Source organism: Schistocerca serialis, chromosome 1 (genome assembly GCF_023864345.2).
Source record: "Schistocerca serialis cubense isolate TAMUIC-IGC-003099 chromosome 1, iqSchSeri2.2, whole genome shotgun sequence".
In the NCBI taxonomy this organism is placed as follows: Eukaryota; Metazoa; Arthropoda; class Insecta; order Orthoptera; family Acrididae; genus Schistocerca; species Schistocerca serialis.
In genome coordinates, this window is record NC_064638.1 from 965191588 (window position 1) to 965205362 (window position 13775).

The window sequence follows — 13775 nt, forward strand, 5'->3', positions numbered from 1 at the left end:
GTATAATCTTAGCAACAACAGCATCGGTACGTGTATTCCACAGCCAGATGTATCAGAACGATTTTTGGTTTTACCCGAGCATTTATCTAAAAGTCGTACATTTACTCTTCTCTATCATCCCTGCAAGTTTGTAAAATTATCGCGGACTCGCCCTGTATGTGCTGAGTCAGTTCTTTTCACCAATATTTCTTTCCTGACTTCCTTACGGTTTTCCTGTAGCCATTTCGCCTTGGCTTCCCCGCTCTACCTATCACTGGTTGACCCCAAAAGGTGATGTCCGCTTCCTTAACTGAGGAGTAACGTGTTTGCCTATCATGCAGTGGGCCTGGGCTCGATCCCTGGCCGGATTCGCGATTTTCTACGCTTGTGCACTGGGTGTTATGTGGCCCTCACCATCATGTGATCACCGACGTGCAAGTCGTCCATTGTCGCGTAACCTGAAACAAGACTTGCGACCCGGTGGCCGAACTTCCCCGGATGAGGCTTCTTGGCCCTCAGTGCCACACGATCATTTAATTTCCCAAAAGATGATGCGTGAGCGATCAAGACGAGTTCAAACAACGGAAAATCCAGGATGGAGTAATGACAATATTATTGAAATGATAGATCGCTACTAACTATATAGTGGAGAAGTTGAGTCTTAGACAGGCACAACAAAATGAGTGCTAAGGCCGGCCGGCGTGGCCGAGCGGTTCTAGGCACTTCACTCTGGAACCGTGCGTCCGCAGCGGTCGCACGTTCGAATGTGTGTGATGTCCTTAGGTTAGTTAAGTTTGAGTAGTTCTAAGATCTAGGCGACTGATGACCTCACATGTTAAGTCGTATTGTGCTCAGAGCCATTTGAACCATTTTTGAACCATTTCTGAGTGCTATGCAAGTAAGCTTTCTGCCAAAAGGCCGTCTTCTGAATTAGAGAATATTAACAGACACACACACACACACACACACACACACACACACACATTCACGCAATGCTGCTCACACACACATGCCTAATGTCTCTGACTCGGGTTTGACCGAAAGGTTACTTGTTTAATAGTCGTTATGTTGTGACTGAGTCCGACTTTTCCACAATGTGGTGAATATCAATCTATGCTTCTCACAATGCCGTCATTATTCAGTCAAGAAGTGAATTTAAGTGATTTCGTTATAACTAAGTGATGACGACTGGTACAGCAGGGACCTGTTGCTGGTACAGTCTACGGCAGCTGATCAGTGTGGTGGTGGTGTGCAGGTCGACCGCGGCCGCGAGTGACTTGGTGGCTGGGCGGGCAGTCCCTGCAGTCCCGCCAGCAGCAGGCGTCCGGCCGGCGCGTCTCCAGCGTGGTGCGGCTGCCGCCCCTGGGCAGGCACCACCTGCTGCAGCAGCTGCTCTGCCGCGCCTCCAACCACCAGCAGCCGCTCACCGCCGTCGTCACCATCGACATGCTACGTGAGTACCGCTCGGCGGGCACTAAACTAAAATGCAAGAGCACGCGATGATTAGTCAGTCTCGGATGACATCACTCTAATACAGTGTAGCATGGCCTCATTTCAGATAGGAAGATTCCACAAGTTGTTTTCAAGTGTGCCTACCCAGCTGACGCCTCCTTTATACGTCGTAGCGAAACCTAATTGCGGAACTGCCGGAACGTTGATTTCTACGTCTTACACGCTGTTGCAAATACTCTAACATTTTTTATTTTTTATTTTTTTTTGTGAGTTATTTAGAGGAACATTTATGGTACAGTCGAGTGACTGAGTGTTCGTTTGATGCAACTGACTAAAGCAGTTGTTGTCATCTTGAAAGGCGTATTACGAAGATGTAGAGGAAGGAGCAACACTATGTCGCCGAGGACGCTGAAATACACTGACGTGGCAGAAGTTGTGGAGTAGCGATACGCACATATACAGATGGCGGTAGAATCACGTACACAAGGTACGTGATAAAAGAGCAGTGCATTGCAGACCTGTCTTTTATGCTCAGACGTGATTATGGCCGCACGAAGGGAATTAAGAAGATTTGATCGCGGAATGGTAGCTGGAGTTAAATGCATGGGACATACCATATCGGAAATCGTTAGGGAATTGCATATTCCGAAATTCACAATGCCAAGAGCGCACCGCGAGTACCAAATTTCAGGCATTACCTCTCACCACGAACAATGCAGAACCCGACGGCCTTACCTGACGAACGAGAGTAGCGGCGTTTGCGTAGAGTTGGCAGTGCTAACTGGCAAACAACACTGTGCGAAATAATCGCATAATAGCCCCGGACAGGGTTCGTGACCATATCGGTTGGACAATAACGACTGCAAAATCGAGGCCTGTGCAGATAAGTCTTAATTTCGTTTGGTAAGAGTTGATGGCAGGGCTCGAATGTGGCGCAGACCACACAAAGTCATGGACCAATGCTGACAATAAGGCACTGTGCAAACTGCTGGTGGCTCTGTGACGTTGTGAGCTCTGCTGACATGGAATAGAAGGGGTCCTCTTATCCAGATTAACCGAAAATTGACGAAAAATGGACCATTTATAACCGTTCATAGACTTTATGTTCCAAAAAAGATGCAACATGGGACTAGGCCAAAATTGTACGCGATTGGTTGTAAAAGCATTTTGGACGGTTCGAGTAAAAGCATTTGCCAACCAAATCGCCCGGCATGAATCCCATCGAATGTTTATGGGATATTATCGAGAGGTCAGTTTGTACTCAAAATCCTGCACCACCAACACTTTCGCAATTATGGGCGCCTATAGACGCAGCGTGGCTCAGTAACTCTGCAGGGGACTTCCAATGACTTGTTGAGTCGATGAGTGCATGCCACATCGAGTTGCTGCACTAACCAGGCAAAAGGAGGTCCGACGCGATATTAGGAGGTATCGTATGAACTTTGTCATTGGTGCACAATCCTGGTTCACTGCTCCATGAAACTTCGCTCAACAACTTGCTGCCACGATATTTCGACGTAGAGTCTTCTTGTCATTTTGAGGCGTTAACTGGCGAAAGTCATTTGAGCTCTACTGCATAAAACCCTGCCTTTGCATGTGCTGTGTACCCAGTTGTCACTGCGCATGCGCTGCTAGAGCGCTTGCCCGTCTCCTGCAGGTCTCTGCGCTGCTACGAGCTCCCTCCGTGGCGAAAACTCGCCTCATCGATATAAGATCTATCGTAGGAAGCATTTTATGTGTATTTCAGTTGTCGCTGACCTCCTACTACCGGAAGGACATGTGAAAGACAGTTTTATCTCTTTTCGTTGCCGGCCGGAATGGCCGAGCGGTTCCGCCGGCACGGTAGCTCAGCGTGTTCGGTCAGAGGGTTTAGCTACCTTCTGTAATAAAAAAAAACTGAGTGAACGGATCAACGAGCAACCAGAACGTGTGTCATCGGATGTCCGCAACGAACAATATAGAACAAAATGAGATTTAATATAAAAAAAAGCGGTTCTAGGCGCTACAGTCTGGAACCGCGCGACCGCTACGGTCGCAGGTCCGAATCGTGCCTCGGGCATGGATGTTTGTGATGTCCTTAGGTTAGTTAGGTTTAAGTAGTTCTAAGTTCTAGGGGACTGATGACCACAGATGTTGAGTCCAATAGTGCTCAGAGCCATTTGAACCATTTTTTTCTATTGTCATTCACCAACAGCGGTAACGTAAACCGGCATAATATGCACTATTGGGCAACGGAAAATCCACGATGGCTGCGACAAGTAGAACATGAGCGACCTTGGCGGATTAATGTATGGTGCAGCATTATGGGAGAAAGGATAATTGGCCCCCATTTTCTCGATGTCTATCTAAATGGAGCAATGTATGCTGATTTCCTACGTAATGTTCTACCGATGTTACTACAAGATGTTTCACTGCTTGACAGAATGGCGATGTACTTCCAACATGATGGATGTCCGGCACATAGCTCGTGTGCGGTTGATGCGGTACAGAATAGCTTATTTCATGACAGGTGGGTTGGTTGTCGAAGCACCATACCATGGCCCGCACGTTCACCGGATCTGACGTCCCCGGATTTCTTTCTGTAGGGAAAGTTGAAAGATATTTGCTTTCATGATCCGCTGACAACGCCTGACAACATGCGTCACCGCATTGTCAATGCATGTGCGAACATTACGGAAGGCGAACTACCAGCTGTTGAGAGGAATGTCGTTACACGTATTGCCAAATGCATTGAAGTTGACTGACATCATTTTCAGCATTTATTCCATTAATGTGTTATTTACAGGTAATCGAAAATGGTTCAAATGGCTCTAATCACTATGGGATTTCACATCTGTGGTCATCAGTCCCCTAGAACTTAGAATTACTTAAACCTATCCAACCTAAGGACATCACACACATCCATTCCCGAGGCAGGATTCGAACCTGCGACCGTAGCGGTCACGCGGTTCCAGACTGAAGCGCCTAGAACCGCACGGCCACACCGGCCGGCACAGGTAATCACGCTGTAACTGTATGCGTTCTCAGAAATGATAAGTTCACAAAGGTAGATGTATCACATTAGAACAACCGAAATAAAATATTCAAACGTACCTACGTTCTGTATTTTAATTTAAAAAACCTACCTGTTACCAACTGTTCCTCTAAAATTGTGAACCATATGTTTGTGACTATTACAGCGCCATCTATCACAAAGCGAAAAAAGTGGTCCAACTAAAACATTCGTGTTTCTTTACGTACTACACGAATATGTAACAAAAATGGAGGTTCCTATTTAAAAAAAAAATCACGGTTGATATCCGTTTAATCTATGACAGCTCCATGTAGCGGGCCAACCATAGCACCATCTGGTTTCCCCCTTCAAGCTAGACAAGTTTCGTTCTTTGTAGTTTTTGCGTTTGACGCTTATTTCGTGAGATATTTGGCCCGGTCACGATCAGTGGACCACCCTGTATACAATATCGGAACATCCCATACACGCTACACAGCTCACAGGTTATGAGGAAAATATGGACAAAGAATAGTTGTTATGCGTCACAGTGCTTCCGAGAAGAAAGACGGTTGGAATTTTGCGCCCTCACAACATTGGGAGCATTAGAAAAGGAAATGGTACGCAACTTGTGAAAGATGAGTGAAACCATCTCGATACTCATCCGTAATAACTTAGGGGGGAAAAAAAGTCAACGGAAACAACAGAAAATGCTTCTCATGATAGCCAGATGGTGATTTAGGCGTCACGGGTACGAAATACAAGGCACTGCCCACTGCAGCAACTTGTTCAGTACAGACTTGCGGTGGTTTCTGCTGACGCCAGCGGCGTATTATTAGTGGAGAATTGTAGCTGCCGCAGTGGCGGCGCAGTTGTCGCCAGCAGGGGAAGAGACAGCGGCGGCGGCCGCCGCTAATCCCGCCTCCCCTTTCCGCTGGCGCTGAGCCTAATTGAAGTCGCCATGGCCGGGTCGCGTGTTCGCTAAGCTCGCCGCATTCCTCGTCCTGTTGCTGACCCCTTGTTTAGGAAGCCTTAGCTGGTCTGCTGTCCGCCGTCTTTTGTTGCTAACGATTCGTGGCGCTGACTCAACATTTGCGGTCTTACTGAAACCGAAAACGCAGTTTGTCTGCTGGATTATTGTAATATCACGAAATTCCAGAAATGATACAGGTTCATCTCTGGATCTTTAATATACTTGTAATGTCTCCTACACACGGAAAAACTTTTGTGTTTGTGGGATGATAACTTCAGCAAGTGTCATAGTTTGTCACAAAACCAATAAGACTTCCTGTTTTACCTATGAATCCTTCTTTCGAGAAAAATGTGGAGGAAATACATATAGAATAATTTGCATCGTGAGATGCATCGGATTATTGCGGTGTGATCAGGCTTGAAACAAGAGCACAGTGCTTACGATTTTACGAGTTACACCTACTTCAACTTTTCTAACTTTTTCGTGTCGGAGGACTTACTCTCACAGTATGGACTATTATTAATATACGACGGCTAATACTTTTATTTGGAATATTTTGCAATTAGCTTAGGAAGTTGGAAGTCTTGTGATATGCAGTTTCATTTTTCAGAATCGTATGGTACTGAGAGATGTGTTGTGTTCTGTGACATGTTACGAGAGTATAACAGTCTTTTAAACTGTTTACAGATAATTACAATGTTTAAATACTGTGTTTTTCGATAATCTTCCTTATTGAGGAGCCTATGTCTTGTTCAGTTGTCTAAAAGGTGACACTTTCACCATTTGAGTGATTTTTTACTTCCTTTTTGAGGCTATTGCAATGTCAGCTAGCTAACTATACAGGCTCAGTAAGTAAACAGTCTTTGGACTGAAGACCCCAGCAACAACAACTGTTTTCAACTGACTGGTTGCTGTCCTATGGCAGTTAGTCACATTTCATGTGAAGAACGTTACATGCATCATCTGACCATAAAACAAATATTATATCAACGCCGCTGATGTGGAATCCCATTCCAACATTAGTTTGCAACTCAACACCAGTTCTGCTCGCAGTGTATTGTTAGCGATCACATATGTCTACAGCTGTGCCATATTCGCGACATGGACAGTTGTTCAATTGGGAACTAATGCTGGTATGACATACCAAAGAAGTGATGTTGACACGGCGTTCGCTTCATGATTTGATGCTGCATATGATTTTCTTGGCATAATATGCTATAAGATTCAATGCGGCTAACTATCATAGGATGACAACGAATTTCTTGAAAATGGGTACCGAACTGAAATTGTGCTATTGTCCAAAAGGAAATTAATGAACAGTCCAATGGCAAATGTGTGATCTTCTACACACTACAGTATTTGTTTCTAATATTATAAATGTAGGAGTACGTCATTCTATGTTCTTGGATTCTTGAGCATTTCACGGTTTTACGATGCCTCCTAGCAACAATTATATTCTTTATGGTGGATCGTACGATACGTTTTGTTCATACAGGAATTCGCTCATCCAACCAACACTACGTCGGCTGTCCACCATCTCTCTCGACAATTTGATATTTTCATTGGTCTTTTGTCTTCGATTTGTAAGACCTGTTCGTAGCAGTAGCGTTTCTGTTTTGTCGTTGCACCTATAGTAAATACTTATAGCCTTTGCCTGGGACTGTCGTTCCTTATTCCAGCTCTAGCTATTTCAAACCGTTCTCTTCAACAGCTCCCTTTTTACTGTTTTAATTCTTGTCACTTCTGTTCAGAACCCAATGATCGAAACCATATAACACCGTATGAACTGCACTAGTTTTACAAAATGTTATTTGCATCATTGTTTTGTTCGTAATATATCTGCGGACATACATCAGCTGGAGTTCAATTTATTTGTCAGAGCTCTATCTTGTTTCCTGATGTACTGTAGGTCAGTCGCATGGTGTACGCAGAAGACCTGAACATGAGCAAATAAAATTCTACTGTGGCAATATTTATTTGTATCAAACGGTGCCCTAATATTTTATAGCTGCATTAACATACTGTACATTTACAACCGTTAGGTAATGAGAACGCTTATCTCACTTTTCGGTTTATAGTTTCAGCTGTGAATCTTCTACTCCTATTCTGAAAACAGATGGATGTATCCCAATGACCTCTATTACATTCATTAAAATACATTACAAGTAAAAAAAAAAGAAAGAAAGGAAAAAGAATAGACGCACCATGAAGAAATTATGCAAATGAGATGAAAATCGTTAATGTGACGTACATGTACAGACAAATAAATACTTACAGTTTCAGAAAAAATTGATGATTTATTCAGGAAAAAGAGCTTCACAAACTTAGAAACTTAATAACGCGTTGGTCCACCTTTGACCCTTACGCAAGCAGTTATCCGGTTTGACATTGAGTGGTAAAGCTGTTGGATGTCCTCCTGAGGATATCGTGCCAAATTCTAACCAATTGGAGTGTTAGAGGGTCAAAATCTCAAGCTGGTAGCAGGACGTTGTGCATAACACTCCAAACCTTCTCATCTGAGAAGAGATCTAGCAATCTTAGGGCCAAATCAAAGTTTGTCAAACACGAAGAAAAGCAGCAGAAAATCTTACCGTGTGCGGATGGGTATTATCTACCTTAAATGTAAGCCCAGTGTGGATTGGCATGAAGGGCAATAAAACGGGGCGTAGAATATCGTCGACGTACCGCTGTGGTGTAAGTGTACCACCGATGGCAACCAAAGGGGTCCAGCTATGTAATGAAATGGCATCCCGCACCATCAGTCCTGGTTGCCAGATCGAATGGCAGGCGACAGGTCACAGCTCCCGGGGCAGCTCCACACACGTCTTCGCTGGCCATTGACACCTGGTATCCCACTAGTGGAGCATAACTGCCTTCGGGGATGAGTCTCGCTTCGAACTGAGCCCCAGTGTCCGGCGAAGACGTGAATGGCAACTTCCCGGTCAGCGATCGGATACGAACCTGACATCGCCCGCAAAAAAGCCGGACAACCAAGAGTGATGATCTGCAATATCGTTTCATTTCATACCGGTACACAGTGGTTGTCGTTTGTGGCATCCCTGCAGCACAGCGGTAAGTCGACTATATTCTACACCCCGTTTTGATTCCCTTCATTGCAGGCCAAACTGGGCTTACATTTCAGTAGGACAATGTCTAACGGGACACGGTAAGAGTTCCTACAGCTTTTCTTGGTGCTTGCCAACCCCTACCGCGACCAGTAAGGTTGTGAGGTCTCTGGAAAATTAGGACGTTTGGGGTATTGTGGGCAGCGACGTCCAACCAGCTCTGGATCTAGCGCTCTAATTGGACAGAATTAGGCATGATACACTTCAGGACGATATCCACTAACTCCGTCAATCAAGCCAAGCCGAATAACGCGCATGCATAAGGGCCAGAGGTGGATCAATTTGTGAAGCTCTTTCTGTTGAATAAATCATCCAATTTCTCTTAAATTCTTGTCATTTGTTGGTCTGTACATGCATGTCACGTCAACCGATTTCCTTCCGTTTCGGATAATCCGTAATTCCTTCGAGGTACTTCTCTTTTTTCTGCGAGTGTATTTGTGGTTGTACTACCATGTAACCTTTTAAAATACTGAAAATTATTAAATACTAAAATATCTAGTTGGACGCGTTGCAGCTGCCCTTCTCATGACGTATTAAATGACATGTGTAGCATTTCTGCTTCATCATTTCCCGAATGTTGCAGCTGGGCAACTTGTCAAATGCTTTTGTGTAGCCAACGTTGTTTGTAGGTTGAATTGTCGCGTATGATGGTTAATTGTCTCAGTACGGTCTTTTTATAAACGCCTTTCTTTGACCTCTTTTTATAGAATGATTTTGTTAATAGACCTGTGCGCCTGTAATAAGTAGAGCTGTTGTGTCCTGTCTGCTCGTCGAACATGGGTGTCTAGGAATCCTGCTTTCTCGAATCACTAGACAACAATTGAAGCAAATCGTATTAATCAATTTTTATTACAGTTGCATAAATGCCAATACTTTGAAAATTTACAATGGTGTGTCACAAGCAATGGGCAACAAACAAATAAGAAAATCTCTTCAGTATACACAACTCCTAATACAAGCGAAACAATACAGTTCCTAAGTCGCTGCTGCAGAGCGCGTAGAACGGATGGGAGGCGGGCAGGCGGCGCGGCGCTTAAGTTCTCTTCGCCTAGAGGCCGCTGCTGTTACGGTGTCGTCCCATACAGGTATCGGTCAGCGAACTATCTCTCCGTTCTACCTTTCCTGACCGTAGTCGTGGCGCTTGACTTTTACGCCGGAACAGGAGTTTCTCCAGTAGTATTTCTGGAAAACGAATATATCTCCACTGTTGTCCATTCTTAAGCCTAAGAATGGGCAACAGTGGAGATATATTCTGCGTTCTGCTCCATCACATATTATGGATATATAAGACTCTGGTTTTCTCAGCATTCGAATCACAGTGAGCTCTGCTGTACGAGTGTCACATAATTCGCCTTTGTCACTTTTCATAGAGCTTCACGCTGGGATCACTTCTAGCAGTGTCAGAAGATCATTTCGGTAGCTCCTGTTCACCTGGTTTTACCAGTTCCTTTATACGGAGTCGTCCACATTTCTTTGTTATATTCCGTTTGTTCTCACGTACTAAATTTATTTGCTCCTGACGGTGGTGGCACTGTGGGCTGGGCGGACAGGCTTGCAAGCACTACTTGTGTCTGCTGGGGCTGTTGCAGGGGTGCCAGAAACAGGTGCAGTTGCTGCTGGTGCCGATTTTGCATGATTGCGATTTCCTACTGACAATGTCCCTGTAGCTCGTAAAGGCTATGGATCCGTGGTGATTCTTTCCGAAACCGCTAAACTTAGACGTTGGAAAATGATGTATGATGTACTCCATGACCAACTTTCTGCTTCTACAATTGCAGTTTTATTAGAGAAACCCACAGTTGCAAATGTTGTCACATAACAAGTGCTGATTGGGCTTTCAGTATTAGAGCGGGCGTCATATCACTTGGCGGGTGAGGACTGGATGCGCAGTAGCAAGGGAGTCACGTGACCTGCCGACCAATAGGAGTCAGTCATCCGTAGCGAGCGCCCGATTTAAAGTCGTTCCTATGCGGAGCAAGTTTGCGACTGGTTTTAGCGTTGTGTGTGGCGCTTTGTCGGAAGTTATTGCAAGGCATTGTGGTAATATGAGTGACAAGAGCAAATCTCACCCAATATTACACAGGCAGGCGAGAGAAATAATATTTTGCGTGTATCAGTTCTTTAGACGGGAAGTGGAAGCGGCAAACACAGCTGACAAAACAGCGTCGCCCAGTCTTGCCAAATGCCAAGAACGAACAGCTTAGGCGTGTGGTATCGGTTTGAGAACTGTGCAACGGATCGTCAGCAAAGCCAAGGAATCTACTGAAGAGAACGAATCACCTATGTTTTACGTCGCCTGGTAAGTGCCGAAGTCGAAAGAAATTCGGAAGTAAGTTCGACTATATCTGCAAGAATGCGTTACGGCGCAAAATATGCGACATATATAGCCAAGGTGAATATCCTACGGCAGATAAATTATGTTCCTACATGAAAGAAGCTCAAAGTTTCAACGGCAGCAAATCTACCATGCTCAGAATATTAAAGGAGATAGGATTTAAATATAGAAAGAGCAATGACGGAAGAAAACTGCTCTTAGAGAGAAGTGACATTGTAGCAGCAATAACTGTGTTCTTGAGAGAAATGCACAAGATAAAACAAGCCGGAAAAGCACGTATTTATTATTTCGATGAAACATCAAGACCAATGTGCTGGACGACATGTGACGATGTTGGTGGCCTGAAGGTTCCTGTGGGAAAAGGGAGACGCCTTATTGTTCTTCACGCTGGTTCTGCATAGACAGGCTTCATACCAGAGAGTAAATTAATATTTAAAGTATCGAAGGCGAAGGAATGAGATGACTGTCACCCTGAAATGACCTATGCTGTATTCAAACGGTGGTTTGTGCAACAGCTACTTCCTTACATGGCAGAGAATTCCGTTATTGTCATGGACAACGCAAGCGTGCACTCTGTACAGGTGAATAAGGCTCCTACTTCAAATACCAGGAAGGATGATATTATTTCATGGTTGTCGTCTAATTGAATTCCTCACACAGCGTCACAGACCAGGGCAGAGTTACTCATGCTTGTAAATGCATACAAGCCAAAATACCGCACTTACGAGATAGATGAACCGGCAAGACAGCATGGTCACCGAGTGATCAGTTTACCACCATATCACTGCCACTACAATCCTATTGAGCTGGTATGGGCGCAAGTTAAAGCCTGTATCTCAGAAAGAAACATCACGTTCCGAATTGCTGACGTGGAAAGACTCACATATGAAGCAGTGGACAACGTAAGCATATCTGCATGGGCAAACAGCGTCAGACATTCGGAAACACTCCAGGAAGATGATTTTAAAAAAGAAATCGACAGAGACTCGGTGATGGAGCCTTTCATAATTAATCTTTACGATTCGGATTCGTCTTCGTTAGACAGCGAGGATGAAGACGATGTTTTGGGATACCTGTGACAGTACTGCAATGGTGCAGTAAGAATTTAAACATATATCGTAAATCTTAAGCCTATATTATATAACTTGAGTCTAGGTTTGCCTGGCTGGTAAAGTAATTATAAAAATATTTTAGTTTCTTACGCAATTTCGTTGTGGACTTTGTTTAAAACTTGTCTTCAGCGATTACACTCTTCGATTTTCTTCTTGAATTATCCGTCAATATATGTAAAATTTCGTTTGTATTTATGCTAGTCGGACTGCTGTCTTCATTTCTGAAAAAGTAATTGTTCTTGCTTTCCCGAAAATTAGTCCCAACAAACAGCACGTGGAAACTTGTTTTATATTATGTATGACAATAACTATGTACGAGAGACACAATATCAACAACTATAGATTATTTGTTGTAAGTAAGGTGTCTAGAAACAGAAAGTACCTTTGGTTCTTGTAATTATAACTATTTAATGCATGAAAGGCTCTTTATATATTTTCTGAAATATGATTATTTCAGCTGTGCGCCGTAAAGATGCTCTACCTATAGACTGCTCAGACGTATGCTTAGGTCACTTAAATAAACTGACATGTAAAAATTTGACATGTGCGAATATTTCCCCTGCAATCCAAATAAATAATTATGACTACAGATGGTAAACCATCACAGGGTGAACGTATTCTCTGGGTTCGAAAGGGAGATACTGATTGAGCCGCGATTTTTCCCAGTACTCACACGTATTGCAAAACGTTTTATGTGTATTAAAAAATCGTTTGATTATCGGTAGGTATACATCTTTTCGCGAGGTTTCTTCTACTTTTCAAATTTAATTTTTAAAGGCAGCACAAGAAGATTGTATTTCCTGAGTTACAGTAGGAAAGATAAATAAATGCGCAACAGTTTTCCCAGTTACTCAACACGGTATTCTTGCGTTGTTCCACAGACACAATAAACAATGCAAGTCAGTCTATTATTCTTGTCAGTGTTGATAGCTTTTTTATTTTTACACATTTTATGTAACTACATATTTTAAAGGCAGATGATTCGATGACAACGCCTTTCTCACAAAGACGTATACGGTAGGTATTACTGCGCTCGTCGCCTTTCCTGTATGAGTGCGTAGGAGTACTGCAATGCACAGCGGTCAGTAGCCAACAGTCGAATGGAGCGGTAACATAGTGTGGCTACACTGCCACGGCTGGCTGCTGGCTCCCCCTCCCCCCCCCCCCCCCCCGGCCTCACTGCCACTGCCACCACCACCACTAACTGCTGGCTGCGCAGAACTCCCCCACCACCCGCCAAGATACGTGACGCCCGCTCTAAGGATTCACGCCCAGTCCGCGACAAGGGTCCACAAACGCACAATGAATCCAGGTATCCATCTCGTCAGAATCCCGGAGAGAAGCGAAGTCGTCGTCGATAATCCGTCCACTGGCGTATTCGTGCGTTATCGTTGTAACGAAGTAGACTTCTGGCCTTCGGCTGAACCGTGGTACGTACCTCTGGTACTGGCAATTGTGGCGGCTGACGCAAGGCAGAGGTTGTCGTATAACGCTTCCTTGTGGCACCTTCCGTCGCTGCATAGCCTTCCACTGATTATTAAGTATTTTAAGAGTAACTGTACAGGGTCACCTGACAATGTCCTTGTTTCTCTGCAGGTGACCGTGTTCTTTTGCCTCTGGCACTAAAAACATTTTGTGCGGGAGGTGCGCTATGGCACCTAATTATTTGAAAGGTCGTATTTCAAACCTCCACGAGCGTCTGTTACACAGATTCCTTAGACATTACTGGTTTCGATCTTCGGAAATCATAAAATTATTTATAACAGTCTAAATGGAACGTTCAGTCTGTGGTGTCGAGTAAAATAAAACC

The 13775-nt window shown here is 44.2% G+C and overlaps 1 protein-coding gene across 1 annotated transcript in view; it reads left to right on the plus strand.

Moving 5' to 3' along the window:
- LOC126452917 (hemicentin-2-like) overlaps window positions 1–13775 on the plus strand; it is a 716817-nt gene that overhangs the window by 375572 nt on the left and 327470 nt on the right. Inside the window, exon 5 of the mRNA XM_050091124.1 lies at window positions 1235–1432. Within this exon, the coding sequence (XP_049947081.1) occupies window positions 1235–1432 (198 nt within the window). The remainder of the gene's footprint in view (window positions 1–1234; window positions 1433–13775) is intronic.